The 18,911-nt window shown below is 39.4% G+C and overlaps 1 protein-coding gene across 1 annotated transcript; it reads left to right on the forward strand.

Moving 5' to 3' along the window:
- The first annotated feature begins 242 nt into the window (after positions 1-242).
- Positions 243-13,805, forward strand: LOC102197046 (secretagogin-like). The gene is made up of 11 exons (XM_005744410.1): positions 243-423; positions 850-920; positions 4,209-4,301; positions 7,308-7,397; positions 9,103-9,159; positions 9,492-9,569; positions 10,142-10,197; positions 10,398-10,443; positions 10,575-10,634; positions 12,308-12,376; positions 13,343-13,805. The coding sequence occupies exons 1-11, from the start codon at positions 354-356 to the stop codon at positions 13,469-13,471; spliced, it is 819 nt and encodes a 272-aa protein (XP_005744467.1). The 5' UTR covers positions 243-353; the 3' UTR covers positions 13,472-13,805.
- The last annotated feature ends 5,106 nt before the right edge of the window (positions 13,806-18,911 follow it).

Below are 18,911 nucleotides of genomic sequence, written 5' to 3' on the forward strand. Positions count from 1 at the left end.
CACTAAGTCTGATGATGGGCATTTCTTCATGCACTTAATACTGATTAAAATAATTTTACAGGCTATAACATTTGTCACGTTGTGTGTATCTGTTGTTCCAGTTGAAGATCTGCTTTGCAGTGTAGCTAAACAACCACCAGATGGCAAATACAGTAGTGCTGTTCCTTCTGTGTGAACTGTGTGTTTCTCTCTCTCCCTACACACACATACACAGAGGAAGGAGGAGTGGTTTTTCGCTTAGTCACAAAAAGCATATGTCAACCAAGCAGGCTACAGTGTAAAAACAGTTTGTCACCTCAGACGTCGTTCTTTCTGTATGTGTAAAGTTCACAGCCTGCTTTTCCTTAATAAACATGGACTCTGCCTTTGAGGACCTGGACGCAGCTGGTTTCCTGGAGATATGGCAACACTTTGATGCAGATGGTAAGGACATTCACTCATGTCTTCTTATTGTTCTTATAATAAAACATAAAACAGAGTGGAGTACCTAGAATTATTTTTTTTTTGTCATTGCTAGACATTTAAGAAAGGTGACCTCTCATGAAGTTGAAATATTAGTATGCTACATATAATCACATTTAAAAAAAAAAAAGAAGAAGAAGAGAATGAGTGAGTTGTTCATTTCCTGTAGGAACTTTGTATTAATCACATCTGAAAAGATTAGATAAAACAGAGGGTGTTGAATACTAAGCAGTAGTGCAAAGTTGCACAAGACACCTAAAAATATGAACTCAGCTTGTTTATGGTAGAGCTACTTCTCCACTAGGTATTTATTTATTTATTTGAAAGAAAATCCAACTTTGTTTAATTGTTAATGACATCGGGATTTTCTTTTTTATAATTGGACAGATAATGGCTACATTGAGGGCAAAGAGCTTGATGACTTTTTCCGTCACATGATGAAAAGACTGCGTCCACAGGTAAGTCGCCTCTGGATGAATTATTGCGATGACAGCTGTTAAATGCAGTCAAGGGCAGCTGATCAAGCACAATGCTGAAAATTATAGCATCGTAACATCTGATCCAGACACTCTGTGTGCATGTAGTATGATTTTATCTCTATATAGTATCAGTAGAAGTAGTGGTGTAGAAATTTGCATGAAGGCCTGCATTTTATAGATTGTTTAGTCTAATGCTTTTCTATTTCTGTTGCCACAAAATTTACAAATTGCTGCACAGTAGGAGGTATTTTCTTCTTCTTGGTCTCATGAATTCACTGGAGGCAGTTTATGAAAAGAAAAGCGTGAATTGGGTAATCCCAATTTTAATTCAGACACAGAATTCACAGCATTTTCTGCCGTGTGGGCAGCTGAACATCTATGGAGCTATCTAAAATGGGTGGGGTGACTTAAGGATGTTAGGCACAACTCAATTAAAGAGCTCTGGGCACTGTCAGGAAAAGCACTTGACGTGATTAGAAACTGGCCATTTCTGTGTGTTTTGTGCACTAATGACACATCGTGTTTACTGAGGAAAGTTATAGTACCGTTGTCTTGAAAAAAAGACTGAGCCAGCTCTTTCCTAATGGACACTGAGACGAGCACACATCTATTAGCACACGTTCATGTTTGCATGTGTGTTTATCAGTGGAACTCCCTTGGATACTAATTATGTAGTACTAGGACAAACAGACCACCAACCACATGTCCTTTTTGTCTTTCTGATGTTTGCTTTCCATCTATAATGCCCCCCCAAGGTGATATAGTGTTTGGTGTGTTTGTTTTTGTGCTACAAAAGCACTTGACAGTCATTCTGTTTTTTTCTATTCATTGCTTTTGAACTATTGGGCAGCATCAGCCACACAGTGCTCTTTGGTTTGTTCTTTTGTTTCCTGGAGTGCATCATACCACATAATTAAGCATGTGGTGCAAAATATTGTACAAGAATTGCTCACAAGTTGCATACTCAGGTTTTATGTGATACATTGCAAGTCTAATGTGGCAGTAAAATCTAAACAATGCTCAAGTTAGTATTGTGCTAGTCTAGAAAAACATGTTTTTCAAATTAAGTTGTTTGCTTTAAAATCTTTACTTAGCAACAGAGTGAGTGATACAAGGCTAATGCTCAAGAGCAATATTCTTTCTGCAATGAGAAGGGCTGTCACCTTGTAGTCTGCAGACTGTGTACACTGCATTGGATGAAGCAGAGAGTCAGACTTCAGCTCCTTAGATCCACAGGTTTCTATAGTTACAGTTACAGAGTGGTTCATGGTTAAAAAAGAACTGAAAGATGAGCTGCTAAATATACTTTAAAAGAACTTCAGTGGCTCAAAATTATCGCCTTCAGTTGATTCACACTTATCTGACATCTGGCAGAGAAAGAAACTGGTCTGCAGAGGAAATGAAAGAAGCTGATATAAGCAAGCAACAAACTAACTCTGCACTGCTTTTTCTTTCTTTTTATGGTCTATTTAATTTTGTTTACAGTCTATTAGAAAGTGTTTTCTTTATTCTTGAATGCAACTTTAATACAGTGTTGTGCATCAAATAGCAAGTTAAGAATCCATCAGATAAAAGCACATAATTGAGATGGTAGTGGAAAATAAAAAGACCCAGCACAGTCTGTCCACTGGGAATCTCAATGGATCAGTGTTGTTCTATTCTAGGTGAAGACTCAAAGCACTTTACACAATATGCCTCATTCACACCCATTCATACTAGTACTTTTTTCTATCTAAGTGCTTTCCATCTAACAATTAGATATTCCAATGAATACATCGAAGAGTAATTTGTGGGTTGAGTATCTTGGCCAAGGATACTTTGGCAACCAGCCAGGGATCGAACCACCAAATTCCACTGAGTAGAAGACCTACTCGCCTAATGAGCTCCAGTCACTCCAGTCACAAGGCTCTGGATTGTTGTTCGGGTACTATATAAACCGAATGACTGATAAATGAACTGAAAAAGATCTCATTTTGTCCTAAAAGTTGTCAGCTCTCTCAGGACTGCTCTTTGACTTGAGTCAACAGGTTGGTCTGGCAGTAATTACAACGAGCTCGCACAGGTCCCAAGGATGGTTTCCAGTGGATGGATCAGTCGGCTCTGAGCCCGTTTTTGTTGGCATGGTGATAGACAGGCTGGCAGTGGAGATCAAAGCAGTAGACTTAGAAAGCGATGATGTTCCCAGACAACATTGTGACCTGTAGTTCGAATACGGAGCATGTAGAAAGGCCCTGCAGAGGTGGGGGTATGCCCTGGATAATAGAGGAATGAAATTTGAAGTAAGACAGAATATGTGAATGAGAGAGAGGTGTGGAAAAGTAAAGCTGCAAGGAGTTGAGGTATTCAACGTAGAGTAGTTTAAATACACTAGAGAGAAGTAAAGAAACGAGTGCAGGTAGGGTGGAGTGAGCGGAGAGGAGTGTGGGGGATGATTTGCAACAGAAGGAGCAGCAAGAGATCAAGGGAATGTTTACAAGATAGTAGTGAAACCTGCTGTGATGTATGGTTGGGAGATGCTAGCACTAACAAAGAGAGAGGAGGCTGAGCTGGAGGTGGCAGAGCTGAGGAAGCTGAGATTTTCACTAGGAAAGACCTGGACGGGATTAGAAATGAAAACATCAGATAGACAGCTCAGGTTCTACATTTTGGAGACAAAGTTAGAGAAGCAAGTTTGAGCTGTATGGAACATTTGAGGAGGAGGGATAGCTGATATATTGGACAGAGGGGGTTTGAGGTGGAGCTGCTAGGCAGGTGGGAAAGAGGAAGACCTCAGAGGAGGTTCATAGATGTTGTGAAGGGGGGCATGCAGAGTGACAGGAGAATAGTAGAGGGTAGATGTAGGCAGGTGATCTCCTGCAGTGATAATGTAGTGAGTAGTGAGAATGGGAATGTGAAAAGGAAGGCCAAGTAAGTGAACTGTGGGTTAAGCTGTGGATCAGTTAGCCTGGGGTAGAGAAAGCAGACCTTGAGAGAAAAAAAAGTCTTAGATTAAATAAGTATCCATGGTGACACTGCTTAAAATAAGTGTGACTCACCCATTGAAGTATTATGTTCAATATCTTTGATTCTTAAGATTCTCAAATATATAGTAAGCAACCTGTATGTAATAGCATAACTGGATTTATCTTATATATTATTTTTTATTACTGTGTACATTTAGAACCGTTGTTTATTCCACACTGTAGCTGCCTTTCAGTTAAACCGTGTACTGGTTTTGTAATGGTTGAGTTTGGATAGAGAATCAATGTTTTGTTTTAATCTGTACAGGACAAAGTCACTGAAGAAGATGTCCAGAATTTGAAGAAAAGGTTTATGTCTGCCTATGATGTCACTGCCGACGGGAAACTACAGATTCAGGAGGTACAGCCGGTTATGTCTCATAACACACATGAATTCTCCTTTTTTTCTTTAATACCAAAGCTTTCAGCAAAATGTGAAAATTTAAGCTGTACAATTCTAGACTTTGGTGTGCACAAACATCCAGCATGACACTACGAAGTCACTCTCTGATAACTTGTTTAGTTTCTTGGGCTAACTTCCTGTTTTCTATACACTTTGTCTATTCAAGTCCTCCTATCACTTCTTTGGCTGCATGTCCTTTTCTTCTTTTATTTACCTCATCTATGTATGACAGTAGCTCAGTCTGTATGTTATCTAAGAAGAACTGAAATTATTCGGACTAATGGGGCTTATCCAAAGTTATCCTTGCAGCGAAAAGACAGCCAGAGGAGAATAGCACGAAAATCCTAATTTAAAGAGTAACAGTCCATATAATAAATATCAGTTTGCTCTATATACAATGTATAAACTGTACTCTTTTGTTCTTTTGATGCTTACATTATGCAGTGTAAACAATATACTGGCATTGTGAAAGGCCCACTGATTTATTTTAATTCTTCAAACATCGACATCATTTTTTTGGGTTTAACCAGGGTTAATTCTTACAGGACTTTCTGATTTATTCCATTTATTTCCTTAAATCAAATGTGACTGACGAGTTAACATGCAGCAGCTGTTCCCCTGAATTTTACAGACATATTTATATGTCGCTGCTCTCCCGAGCTCCACTCTGGGTAATTGATGCACCTCCCAGCTAAGCAGTAGCCACAGTGCTTCATCAGAGCAATGAAATGAATTATGTTTCCTTCTAACACAGAAACTTTCAGCCATTCATTAGACCATTCCCATGTGTGCAGCAACCACAGACACAAAAGCTTAGGCATTTACTCAGAAAGCTGAAAATAAAAATCAATACATATCTTCCCTAAGTGCCCCGTTGAAGATTTACTGTGACCGAGGCAGGGACAGAGTATTCTTTGTAGCTTCATGTTCTGCCCATCTGAATTTCCCGACACAGTTTCAAAACCATAACTCAGGTTTTATGTCAGTAATTGCTTATAAAAATTTCCAGTCTGGTAACAATCATCCTTTTGTGCCAACTCTGTTTGTGTGGATGTCACTATAATCATTTTTATGTAAGCTATTAGGATTGTTGTGCTAATTTAGCAGGTGATTCAAGCTCTTGTCCAAACAAATGGAAAGGCAATCGTAGTTTCAGTTGTCACATGCAGTCCCTGGCCGCTTACAAGTACACCTGTTAAATCAAGCAAATTTCTAATAAGCCAAACCTGTGGTAGCAATCAAATTCAACAAGGTCAAGATGACCTGCTGAAGGTCAAACTGACCTTCAGAGCTGGGGACCAACGGTGATTTAAATGAACATGGTGTGTTTTTTGGTGCCAGACGAGCAGCTCCGGGTATTTCAGAAACGGCTGATCTACTGGGATTTTCACACACAGCCATCTCTAGAGTTTTCAAAGAATGTTCTGAATAAGACAAAATATTCAGAGAGTGCCAGTACTATGGTGCTTTGCTGACGTGAGAGGTCAGAGAATGGCCAGAACTCTTGGAGCTGATAAGAAGGCAACAGTAAATTAAATATCCACTCATTACAAACAGATGGTGAATCTTGAAGTAGACAGGCTACAGCAGCAGAAGACTGGATGCTGCCTGATATGATGAGTCTCAATTTCTGCTGCAATATATACATGGTAGGCCAGAATTTGAGGTGAATGGAAAGAAAGCATGGAACCATTCTGATTCATATACGGTATTACACCATTGTTGGCACAAGTTCGCACTAACTGAACACTACAGGCTACCTGAAGACTTTACTTCCACCAGTGTGTGCCCACCTTCTAATGGCTGCTTCCAGTAGGATAATGTGTACAATGCTCTGTGGTACTAGCTCAGAAACTGAACTAGTTCAGAGACAAGTTCAGTCTCTGAGACAAGTCCAGTCTCTAAACAGAGTATGTAGTAAACTAACACCTCTGTTCAAACACTTCTCTTGTCATACTTGTCATAGAGAGTCCTCCAGGTGTGTGTGCAAGATTCAAGGTGACAGAGCTTTAGCTGCGATGCTCCACACACACATTCATAAAGACTGCAGTTATCGTTTTTAACAAAGTGTAGCTAATGTTCAGTCTCAACACATAAAAATTCACTACATGTAAATGTGTGCTAGGACATATATTGAGCATTTTATTTGCATCATAGTGGTATAAGTTGAAATACTTATTTAAGTCATATCATTTATAGATGTAGCATCTCATCTGGGTTTGTACCAGGAATTGCTACACACTTGAAGATAAATGTGTCTGAATCAACCACTTTTTGGGTCATGATGCCATCTCCCCACCCTGCACGCTTGAGACATCCTCACATACATTATTAGTAGGAAGTCAAAAACCCAGAAAGCCACAATATCCTGTCTCTGCTGCAGTTGCTGTTTCTATACATGAGTGATCTGTTTAAGTGCACTTAGCAAACAAACTGTTGTGTGCCAGATATACATCATGGCATGAATTCTTTGGTGTGTGCAACTGTTATGTTGCGACCACATGCCTCACTGGCAAAAAGAAAACTTACAGAGGTCTGTTTTGCATCTGTGACTTTTGTTTCACGGCATTAAAGCGAGCTAAGAAAAAACCATTAAGCAACACTTGTTTAAGCAATCAGCTCTTTAAAAGCCACATATTTTGTGCAGTAAACAATTTTGTTTTACTATAGGTCTCATCAGGATTTGTGACCTGAATGCGCCAGTATTATCTCGTGTTTTAGTAGGAATGATGATCGAAGATGGTTTAATCTGCTAATGGAGGCCTGATGTTGGTTAGAAGGACAGACAAGAGTAAAGCATCATGAACTGGAGAGGAGCCAGGATGGGCTAGTGCAGGACCACACCTAAATTAAATCATCCCCGTGTGTTGTCTCCCAATATGGAAACTTTAGTCGAGAATTAAGATGAAAAGGAGCATCATCATTGTCTTTACTCAGATTTTTGTGTCTGTTTTTATTTTCCAGCTGGCCCACATGATCCTGCCTGAGGATGAAAACTTCCTTTTAGTTTTCCGCAGAGAAAATCCTCTGGACAACACTGTTGAATTCATGACGGTAAGGTCAAAAATAACACACGAGAGCAGTGCATGGCATGGCCTAAGCATCGCCCATCAACAATTTTAACAACTAAAAGTAATGCCAGTAGTATTAAAACCTCTCAAACCCCAGTGGTATCTTGATGACCCAGGCTTTGAGGCTTGCATATGGAGAACACACCATTAAAGATCTGATTAGATTAGTGGACTGTTTTTTATATCCTCAAATGATACATTATGTCACTGGACATCATCGTCCTTTTTTTGCACGTTGGAAGAGTATGAATGGGCTCAGGTGTTCTTTTATTCGATTAAGTTGACTAAAAAATCTTCATGGCAGGTCAGATTCAACGAGTCGCATGTGAGAGCTACACTTGCAGCTACTGATTGTTGTTTGAAATGCTTTACAGTGTGGTGAGAGCCCATTGTGGTTCTTCAAACCTTCAGGTTTTGCTGAATATATTACCCAAATTACTCACCCATCGAAATCACTGAGTTCAGGTGTTCCACTTCAATTCTGTGCTCACAGGGGTAAAATTAACAAACAAAGAATGGGTCGCTCTTCCACAAAGGGAATTCCAGGGTGGTACCGTGATAGGATGCCACCTGTGCTACAAGTAAAATTTCCTAGTTAGTGGTATTAAAAAAAAGGTGGAAGCGATTGGGAGTGTCAGCATTTCATCCACAGAGTAGTAGGCCATGTAAAATTAAAGCGCAGCAATTTAGTGGATGCTGAGGTGCATGTTCTGCAACTTTCTGCAGAGTCAGTTGCTACTGACCTCCAAACTTCATATGACCTTCAGATTAGTACAAGAACAAAGAGCAGAAAGAGCTTCATGGCATGGGTTTCCATAGCCGAGCACCTGCATCCACACCTTACATCACCAAGTGCATGTAAAGTGTCAGCTGCAGTGGAGACGTGTTCTCTCATCCTCTTCTCCCTCTGGCAATCCGATGGCTAGGTTTGATGGTTGCCCAGAGAACAGTACTTGTCTGCTGGACTGTGCCAAGTATAAAGTTTAGTGGAGATGGGATTATGGTGTGGGGTTGTTTTTTGGGGAGTTGGACTCGGTCTCTTAGTTCCAGAACGCTCTGTGCTTCAGCATACCAAGACATTTTGGAAAATGTCATGCTCCCAACTTTGTGGGAACAGTTTGGGGATGGCCCCTTCCTGTTCCAACATGACTGCGCACCAGCGCACAAAGTAAGGTCCAGAAAGACACGGAATGAGCACGTTTGGTGTGGGAGAACTTCATTTGCCTGCACAGAGTCCTGACCTCAACCGATTTGGGATGAATTAGAGCGGTCTGGTCCAACATCAGCGTCTGAACTCACATGTGTGTTTCTGGAAGAATCTTCACTAATTCCCATAAACACACTCCTAAACCTTGTGGGAAAGCCGTCCTAGAAGATTTGAAGCCGCTATAGCTGAAAAGGGTGGTCTGACATCATATTAAATCCTATGGATAAAGGATGAGATGTCACACAAATGTGTTTGCATGTGAAGGCAGAGAAGTGAGTACTTTTGGCAATAAATCTATGGTAATCTATCTAAAGTAAATCTGCACTGCACTTCCAGGGAATTTCACCAGCAAACTGCAATTCTCTTTAGTTAATATCCTGTAAAAACACAATGATATGAATTACTGTGATTTTACAGTATTCAGATAGTCTCAATAATCGCGGCACATCACATGTGATACTTTGCTGATTTGCCTGTTTAGATATGGAGGAAGTATGATGTTGACTGCAGTGGCTACATATCGGCTCAGGAGCTGAAGGTAACAAAAATAAACTCCTTGTGAAGCAGAAGCATTTAATGTGTCTTTTCCTCACCGACTGTTTCCTGTTCTTCCACATACCAAGATGCAATCTTTTTCTTCAGAATAGAGATTCGTTGTTTTTGGTGTGATCTAGTAATGGCTGTTTGATTTAGAGATATACGGTGCTTTAAATGCATATCAATGCTGTGAATGTCTTTACTTTTTTTTCATACCGTGCATAAATAAAGCGCTATTTTGGTTTTGGTTTTGTTTTGTTTTTTTGCAGAATTTGTAAACTAGAACTCCTAGAACTGACTGTTTTGCTGTTTGATTATTTGATAAACCGACAGGCTTTCCTGAAAGACTTGTTCGAGCTGCAGCACAAGGAAGTGACACCGGACAAGCTGGAGGACTACACTGATGCAATGGTAGTAAATCCAACTCTTGAATTAAGTGCGATTAGTCCTTGCTGACAGTTTATGCTGTTGATTCAGTGTGAAGCTGGACTCATCGGCCCCTTCATTGACTTAACTGTTAGCCGGATCGCCTGTTGCATTTCCTGTGTGGCTGTGTAAAGCTGGTAAAGGAGTTGTGAGTTTCCTGTAATGTTGACTTGTATTGGTTGTCCCCAAAACATTACTTGTTTTTATTTAGTTTTTATTAGAGATTTTTGCGATTCTTGTGATGTCATTTTGTTGGTATTTTCTTTGCTTTTGCGGCTATCAAATGACAAAAGGATCAAAATCGAGCAATATCAAATACAAATTCTTCTTCCCCAGTTACTTTTCTACCAGCCTCAAGTGTCAGACAGCCTATTCCTTCTCCTTTATACTTTTCATTTTACAAGAGATTCATTCTCCCATAGAGGCATACAGATTGATGAGTGGCTCTAGAGTCGCAGGTGGTTTTAAGAAAAAAGGCAGAAAAACAAAGAAATAAGACAGACGTTCACTGAGGGTTATGTTTTTCATGCTTCTTAACACATCCTGTTTTCTTGCAGATGAAAATCTTTGACAAAAACAAGGACGGACGTTTGGATCTGAACGATCTGGCGAGGTACGGCTCAAAGATTCTTGCTCAGTGATAACAGCTCAAGACGCTACATGTCTCAGAATGAATTCCACTGTCTCTTACCGGATACACAGAATGTCCGTTTGTTTAGTTATTCTGTAAGAATGAATGAAACTATTCATAAGATTATTTCAAAGCTGGTGATACAAACTATTTTCCTGTATTTTCCATGTTTTTCCCGTAAGGATCTTAGCTTTAGAAGAAAATTTCCTTCTCCAGTTCCGAATGGATGTAAGTTTCTTCTTTATGTTGCTCTTTCATAAGTTTTGTAACTGGATCAACAACAGATTAAAATCTATGATTAAATCAAATTCTTGTTTAACCTTTTTCCCTCCTCCCGTCTCGTCCCTTGTTCATCCAAGGCCTGCAGTAAAGACGAGAGAAAGAGAGACTTTGAGAAGATCTTTAACCACTATGATGTTGTAAGTACAATAATACAGTGAGTGGATGAAAGACAATCATTTCCAGACATGTTTTCCACGTTATTCATCAGCACATTCTGAAAGAAAATATGGGAATATTGTGGTAAGACATCGTGTGGAACAAGTGACACATGATCACTACATTTGTTGCACCTCTAAAATGTTGCATCTGCACTGTATTCCAACTTCTCAGTGTACTGTTAATTGTTACGGCAAGTCGTAGCAGATAGTTGTGATGAATCACATGATCGATCTCAGTGGAAGACAACACGTAACTGAAGACATAAGCAAGGAGGCACAAAATACAGGGGATATTTAGTAGGAGTAAACCAAATTAGGTATTACTCTGCAGGTATTTTTACATGCCACACAATGTGCAGCTATGTGCAGGTTTATTAACTGTCCATCTCTAACAAATATTTCTTTGGTTGCTTGTTCAACAAGCTAGAGACTAAAGGGAGAAAGGCTGCTGTCTGGCTCAGTGTTAAACTGACTGAATATTAAAATAAAATCTGCATCTATGTAGACAAACACTATTTGGCTTGCCAAATGCAAACCTAGGGGTCAAATAATATTGGATGTTTGGATTCAGGTTTTCTTTGTTAAAACAAAGCAGATATTTTTTGCTGTAGCAAGTACAAAAAATAATAATAATTTCAGCAGAAATCATGAGCAAAGCACCCTGTGGTGATAAAGCTGCCGGCAGTGGACGGCTGTATAATATATTATTTTCTGTGCCTGCAGTTGCCAATTTCCATGTAGTGTGTCGATCAGATTGTAGCATAAAACATGGGTTCAGCAGTCTCTTTTCAACTTGTTATTGAATCTCTTATCAGTAGGACTGACCCTAGGACAGATATCATCAGCACTATTGTCTTCCTGTGCCAATTAATAGCACTCACAGATTTGCATACTGTGCTGCGGTGGGCTCGGTACATCTGTAATCTAGATGATGATGTAAATAATCCATTATGTAGTCAAATCACACTCTGGGATGATGAGTTAACGCTGTCATTCTGATTAATCAAACACCTACTGCACCCTGAGAACCCTCCAATAAGCCCACATATTCCCTAAAGTAATCTGCATGCAGTTGTCAAGTTACACCTGAGGAAATGATCTGAATGAACCCTTTTTTTCTGTACTTGGATACATGATCAAATCAGCTTACTGACAATTGTTCTGCAGTTTTCAGGATATTAAAGAATAAAGTAGTTTAAGTACTTAACATATAATAGAGTAGAAAGATGGGAACAAGTTAGTTAGCTAATATTTTAACATAGGCAGAAGGTTAAAGAGCTAAGAGCTGGTCTCTTGGTAAAACCCAGTTCTATTCTATAAACATTTAAGTATTTATATGAGTAGTTTTTAGCACAGAATAAAAGACAGTGACGTGATTCCCTAAGATCTGATTTTTAAACTTTTTTTCTATGAGTCGTTTCACCGACGCCTGCAATTAATTTCATTCATCCTCCGATGAGTTTCCTTTTCCTTTGTACATAACAATTGTGGGACAACCCTCACCCCTAACTAGCAAACAAAAGAAAGAAGGAAAAAAGGAAAAAGCTGACTGCCTGACTAATGTGAGTGGGAAGTAAGTTACAAAGGATAATAAGCGCCTTTGTTTTTGCCTCTCTACTTTCCTACAACTTCTTTTCTTTTTTCTTGTTCAGAGTAAGACAGGAGCACTTGAGGGTCCTGAGGTCGATGGCTTTGTCAAGGATATGATGGGCCTTGTCAGGGTAAGAGTCTGTTCTTTGGTCCACTTAATGTAATGGTTGTGCCAGTCAGAGTAGTACTTAGCTGAAAATGCTGACATTAGCTTACAAAACATCGTCCTACTGAAGACTATACCCCCCTCTGTTCTTCCACATCTCAGCGGTGGTCTATTGGATCAAGATCTGGTGACTGTGGAAGGCATTTGAGTGCAGTGGACTCATTTTCCACGTTCAAGAAAGCAGTTTGAGATGATATAAAAGGATGGGCATGGTCAGCAGTGATGCTCAATTGGTACTAAGGGGCCCAAAATGTGCCAAGAAAATTACACTATTACACCACCACCAACAGTGTGAACCATCTGCCTGATGGCTTCATGTTTTCAAGTCACCAGACGAGGCAGTGTTTTACAACCTGTTTCATTTTGGCCAGTTTGTGCACATTAAAGCAAATGAAACAGGTGTGCCTAACAAAGTGGCCAGAGAATGTATCTGCTCAGTAATTGCTGGTGGCGAAATCATTCATCATCATATGTAAACAAGATTAATCATCAGTCATTGCTCTCCCTGTTGTACCATCTCTCTCCCTTCAACAGCAGAAATGAGAGTTGTTCCTATACAGCTTCACTGTTTTGTGTGTGACCTAGATTACATGTTATGGCGAGTGTGTAATGTTGTGTTATCTATATGAAACAGATTTATCAGACTCCCTACTTCCTGAATACAAAAACTGATCATGCTCATGCACACACACTAATGACACGTTGCTGTAAACAAAAACAAAACTCCTGTTTTCTACCCGTTTTCTTTAGTTACACAGATATTAATCTATAATATAAATAAATGCCTGTATGGCTCTAATATTGCAGAAACTGAATACAAAGAAGGGAAAGTCGCCACATTAGTTAGAGATGAATTTGTACTTTTCTTTTAGAAAAAAAAAAAAAAAAAAAAAAAAAAAAAGAGATGAATTTGTACTTTTCTCCTCTCCAGCCTAATATCACGGGTCCTGAGCTGGACAAGCTGCGAGCCGTTCTGCTGCGTCACTGCGATGTCAACAAGGATGGAAAGATCCAAAGGAACGAGTTAGCTCTGTGTCTGGGAGTCAAGCTGAAAAATTAGAGATCTGTACTGTACTAGTGGATTATGAAACAATGACGCTACGTGTGCTGTTTAATCGATAATAAATGATAGCTAGTGGAATGCTGTGTTATGCTCTAAGTCAAGTTGCTAAGTTATTAAAGGTCAGCATTCATGGTGTATTGGATCCTGATATGCTAGGCATAATAAGATGCTCTGTGGCGAAATAAAATGACCTCTGATCTGAAATTACAGGTTATTTGTGCATGAAAACAATGAGGTTTGAATGTTACGTTGAAATGAACTTCAGTGCCATATGATTTGTGGTATATCAGTGTGCTGTTTCATGTGAAAATAAATCCTTTTTTCATTCTGATGTTTTCTTGGAGTACCTTATGCACTTGCATGTTTCTCTGCTTACAGAGAAGGCTTACTCACAGGGTGTTGAGACTATTTTTACTGTAATGGTCTGCAGAAGAAATAAACAATGGCATATTGATTTCTCGTGTCATGTAAAATCTTTAACCCTCTCAGGCTCAAATTAAGTTTTTGTTGCTAATGCACAAAAGAATACCTGCAGTGGTACTTCTGAGTAAAAAAAACTCATAAAATATGTATGTGGGGTAATCAGGTTGTTAGCTTTTAACTGTTGCAAATCTGCAACGCCTGCCTTGAGAGGGTTAAAATGTAAAGCTGGTGTTTCCTGTAGAAAATAATAACATGAAAGCTGCACAGTCTTTGTAGATGAGACGCCTTTTCAGTTTCTTTTATCAGTTTTATCACATTGATGATGATGGCTGCAAAAACACAAGGAAAGAATTATAATGTTTGGAGTGTGCAGAAGCAAATAAGGGGCTACAGAAGGTGTGTCAAACATAAGGCCCAGGGCCAGAATCGGCCTGGCAAAGACTCCAACCTGACCAGCTGAAATGCTTCGGTAAAAGTGAAGCAGGGCGTCAATTTTGTGACTTTTAACTGTGTTTTCATACGTTTAACTACTTTTCCTGCTGATGAAGATCTCAAAGTAAACAAGCAAAAAACAATTAAATGTTCCTGTTTTTGCTGTCTATAGATTTTTTATTTTTAAATGAACAAAAACCTTGTTTTATAAATACGGAGCGGTCTGGGCAATGAACTACCAGCACCTTTTCTGTAATATTACGCATCTGTCAAAAAGGAAGACCAGGCATGCTGTGGAAATTCAGTTTCTTCTTCTTCTTTTTTTAACCTTATATTGAGACATCTCAGAGATTAGTTATTACACTGACAGAAAAGAGAGTTTCACTCATCCAGCCCACTTCTGGGTAAAGTTTGCTGTATGTGACCAACATGTAAAATGAGTTTCACATCCCTGGGCTAAAGATTAATCCAATAGCTGTTTGTTGGCTGATCATTTGTATTCTAAAAACACTGTTTCTGATCAGGCTAAGCTCAATGATCTGCTTAGAGATGGTCAGGTCTAAATACTCCACCACATACACTGTAACACATGTCATTCTGATCCTTCTCTGCTGACAGCTCACAGAGATGGACAATGTAAACTAAAGCTGTTAAAATAAAAACAGCCCTCAAGCCACTGAAAGGGACTAATGGTGAAGACCTAAAAGCTTTACTCTGGATTACGGAGCCTCATTAACCTTTGAGTCTCCACAAAGCTCCTGTGCACGTGTGCATGTGTGTGTGTGTGTGAGATCACTCACCAAAGAAGCCCTGCTACCTTTACACTGTTTGCTTTATACAGGTAATAGGTTCAGTTGCGAGTGTTTTCGTGCATGTCTGGTACAGTTAAGGGCTGATTGTGTGTTTTTGTGTGGGCAGAGCAGCTGCTACCCAATTGCTGCAAACCACTTTCCCATTATGGCCAACCACCGTATCACATGAATCATTTGCAGTGGATGTTTAACAGCTATTGTAGGCGAGTAGGAGGGAATTTCAATAAAATACAATTTCTATCATCAAGGCTGGAGCACGGTGTATTCAGAATTATTCAGGCCATTTTTTAGTTTAATCATTCTTGTATTATCAGCTGAATAAAACTTAATTTTAGATGACAGTGCTTTCAGATTGACCTGGACTATATCTGAACCACTATCAGCCTGCCAAAGGCTGACGATATCACAAATATATCTTGAGTCAAAACAGAAGGCTCTTGGATTTTTAGCCCCGCTTTACCGGGAAAATGTCATCTTTTCTTTTCCCAGGAATAAGCTTAGATATAGATGGCTACCTCCTTCATTTATGAATAAAAATGACTGCACGGAGAAAGAGCCATATTTTTGTGTAAATAATTTCCACTTTATAATATTGGTTGTATTTATTTAGTGGAGACGTGATGCCTCTTGATATGTGGCCTCGGAGCAAAATATCCCTGAACCACCATTGCTCCAAGCCCCTAAACAGGTTATAAACCTATTAGGTAGAGCTTAATTCTTAAGTAATGACCCATGGATGCATTTATTTTGTAGTGTTCCACTGCAAGAGCTGTGCCTGATACTTTAAAGCTCTTGGAGTATGTCTATTGAAGCCAGACACAATATATGGTTAAAGGGTAGCTATAGTTAAGTCTAAGATATGCAGATCATGTTCACATCTATGCAACTGTTTCTGCAAACATCTGTTAAACGAATCTGAGCAAACAGGAAAGCATACCACATCACTTGTCAAATATGGTGGTGTAGAGGTTTATCTGTGTAGTTTCTCAGTCATCCAGGCCGTGGCACTCTAAGAATCTTGGAAGAAAAGCGAGTGACTTTTATCCTTTTGTACACCGCGTCTAAAGGAGGCCGTCTATGTCCGCTGTGAACAACTGTCACTGAATAAAGGGAGCGTTGTGATACCAACTGTCTGCCACCTACAATGCAGTTTTGCGATCAACATCCACTCACATCTTGTGTCAGGTGACCCCGATGGGTCATCCCCAATAGGGCGAAGCAAGATCTTACAGTGGTTTCACCCCAAAACCTCTGGTGGTAACAAGGCAGACCTTTTTCCACACCTTGGCTCATGTGGTGAAACACATGATTAACAGTTGGTCAACAACCCTTTTAAGGGACAATCCCCTCAGGGTTTTAAATACCTGGGACTTGTGGAGGGGAAACATCTTCACGAAGCTTCAGGCACTTTATTTTCAAGCTCCTGAGACAATGTAGAGGTGCACAGGATGTTTCTGTGTGCTTGGATTAAGTTGAATACATTAAAACTCAAAAACAAGTCTGCATGACATTCAATTCTTTAAATGTTCTAGTTCATCCTCAATAGGAAAATCAAATTATTAATAATAGATTTTAATCTATAGTGTCGGTACATTATTGCAGGCTGAAAATGCATTACAAGTCACTTAAGTGAAGGTGTTGCTCTGTTTTTGACCTTAACAGTGCTGATACATTTCATTTATAAAAGCAGATTTTGGTTTTTTGCCAATCCAATGCAAATTTATCAACCAAAAATACTCTGGTTTGTCTGCTTGCGTTCATGTCACACTTTCACAATCAACATCCTGCACCAGGAACCTTCCTCTGGTCTGCACCAGGCTGCACCTGTCAAAATTCAGATCAGCCCATATTGCACTTAAAGTGCAAACAGGCAGTTTGTTTTAACCAAACCAAACAGGGAAGGTGTTATAACAGCCTTAGAGACTGTTTAGATTTGGCTTGTTTCTGAGGGCCACCAAAAAAATCAAACTTGTTTTATGATTTGTTTTGAATGTATTTGCACTATTGTCTTATTCAACGTGAGAAGGGCACCTGCTGGGTTACTGCTTTAACGAGGTAGATTTTGCAGCCAAGAATCATTCCTAATTTAATCACAATAGCGTTTTTCCTTTGAGTGGCACATGGCACGTGGCGTCTAATGTGTTTTCACTTTGAAGTCATTATTCTGTCTTTGTGTTCAGTTCCAAGAACTAAGATGGCTAATCAGAGCATTGTTTTCCATCAGTGGGACAATTTTCCTGAAAAAAGCAAATAAGTTGTATGTGAAGTTATATCTCATGTTGGTGATGAATACAAAATAGTCTTCAATGTAGCATACTAAAGGAACATTTCAACCGCTGGGAGATTTTTGCTCGACATGTGAAGCTACACCTGTTGTTACAATATTGGTGTGCTAGCTGGAAGCCCTTTGAGTAATTAAGACACAGCTGCTGAACCAATAAGTGCGTCCATATTGGATTGTGTGTGTATGTGTGTGTGCCTGCATGTGAGAGGGAGAGCTGGAAAGAGAAGGAGACACTCCCTTCTGCACAGAACATCATTTTAATATTGGATAATGCTGCCCTCTAGCAGACAGGCAAGGGAGTGAAAAAAACAAAACAAACAAAAAACCCACCAACAATTTTTGTGATTTTCAGTGATAATAAATTGAGTCTGCAAAACAGTTTAAGGTTTATTCTCACTTGTCGCACTCCTAAAGCTTCCTGTTCTCCTATAAACATTGACATATAAAAACAAAAGAAACCCAAAGTGGGACAATCAAATTAAAACTGAGGTCATTAGAGTGTTAAAGTGTCACACTCATATATGTTATATATATGTTACATATATGTTTGATTTCCTGGTTGATCACTTTTGTGCACGAATGTTCTCTTTATATCCAGAAGAGGCCACTATAGAGCAGCTACGCATGAACACTCCACTTTTTTAACAGTATGTCTGTTTTTTTTATTGTTCTCAAAAGCCCAATGTACTCACAGATGCAGGTGAGCTCATGGCAGTTTAAAGAGACAAAACAAAAAAACTTTTAGCTGACCACGTGTCCTGACTGGAGGTAAGGCCAGCTAATAAAGAGCCAAGAACATGTTCCACATCTCAAAAAAAATATATCTTTCTTTTACTCCCTAAAAACAGAGACCACATGCAATTTGATGGCTAAGCCTAGCTCTTGGGTAAATATCTGCAGGAATGCCCTGCTGCATGAAGCTGCGTGTCTGACGATGCTAAACTGGGAACAATAGGTAGTTAAATTTATGAAGGCAGTGGTGCTGGGCAGACGGCTGACCCCAGTCCTTCTTCCATGTCACTTCTCCAGAATATTCTAAGTAAGTAAACACCAAATAAGAAAGGTGCTGTAAATTGTAACCCTTAAAAGCCTGCCTCTGAGCAGTTGCGTTTCAATCCCTCTCCTAGGTGAAACATAACATTCCCACGTTGCCAGTGCTAAATAGCCAGAGGACCTATAAGCTGAACTGTCAACATACTTCACAATCTGCCAGGTCACTGGTTGCCAAGGATTTAACTGAGCAGCTCCATGACCTTTGCAATAGAAGGTCATTCAAAGACAAGATATGTTGTGAAACAAGGGCCTTTGAATTTATCTCGGAAATTTTTGCTGCAGTTTAGCCAAACTCAGAACAGTGAAGTAAAGATTAAATGTTATCATTATGTCACAAACTTCTTTGAGGTTCAGATGCAAAAACACAAAGAAATCGACACAACTATAGCTCGTTAATAAAGTGGGCCATCACAACATTTCTTCTAACAACCCA

Source organism: Pundamilia nyererei, unplaced genomic scaffold (genome assembly GCF_000239375.1).
Source record: "Pundamilia nyererei isolate P.nyererei 1_Seehausen unplaced genomic scaffold, PunNye1.0 scaffold00144, whole genome shotgun sequence".
NCBI classification, from domain to species: Eukaryota; Metazoa; Chordata; class Actinopteri; order Cichliformes; family Cichlidae; genus Pundamilia; species Pundamilia nyererei.

What these genes read in the sequence shown, in the direction of transcription:
- LOC102197046 (XM_005744410.1), top strand. Translation starts at nt 354, where the DNA reads ATGGACTCTGCCTTTGAGGACCTGGACGCAGCTGGTTTCCTGGAGATA. An exon ending in GCAACACTTTGATGCAGATG is followed by an intron (nt 424 to 849) that starts GTAAGGACATTC and finishes ATAATTGGACAG; the next exon opens with ATAATGGCTACATTGAGGGC. An exon ending in TATCGGCTCAGGAGCTGAAG is followed by an intron (nt 9,160 to 9,491) that starts GTAACAAAAATA and finishes ATAAACCGACAG; the next exon opens with GCTTTCCTGAAAGACTTGTT.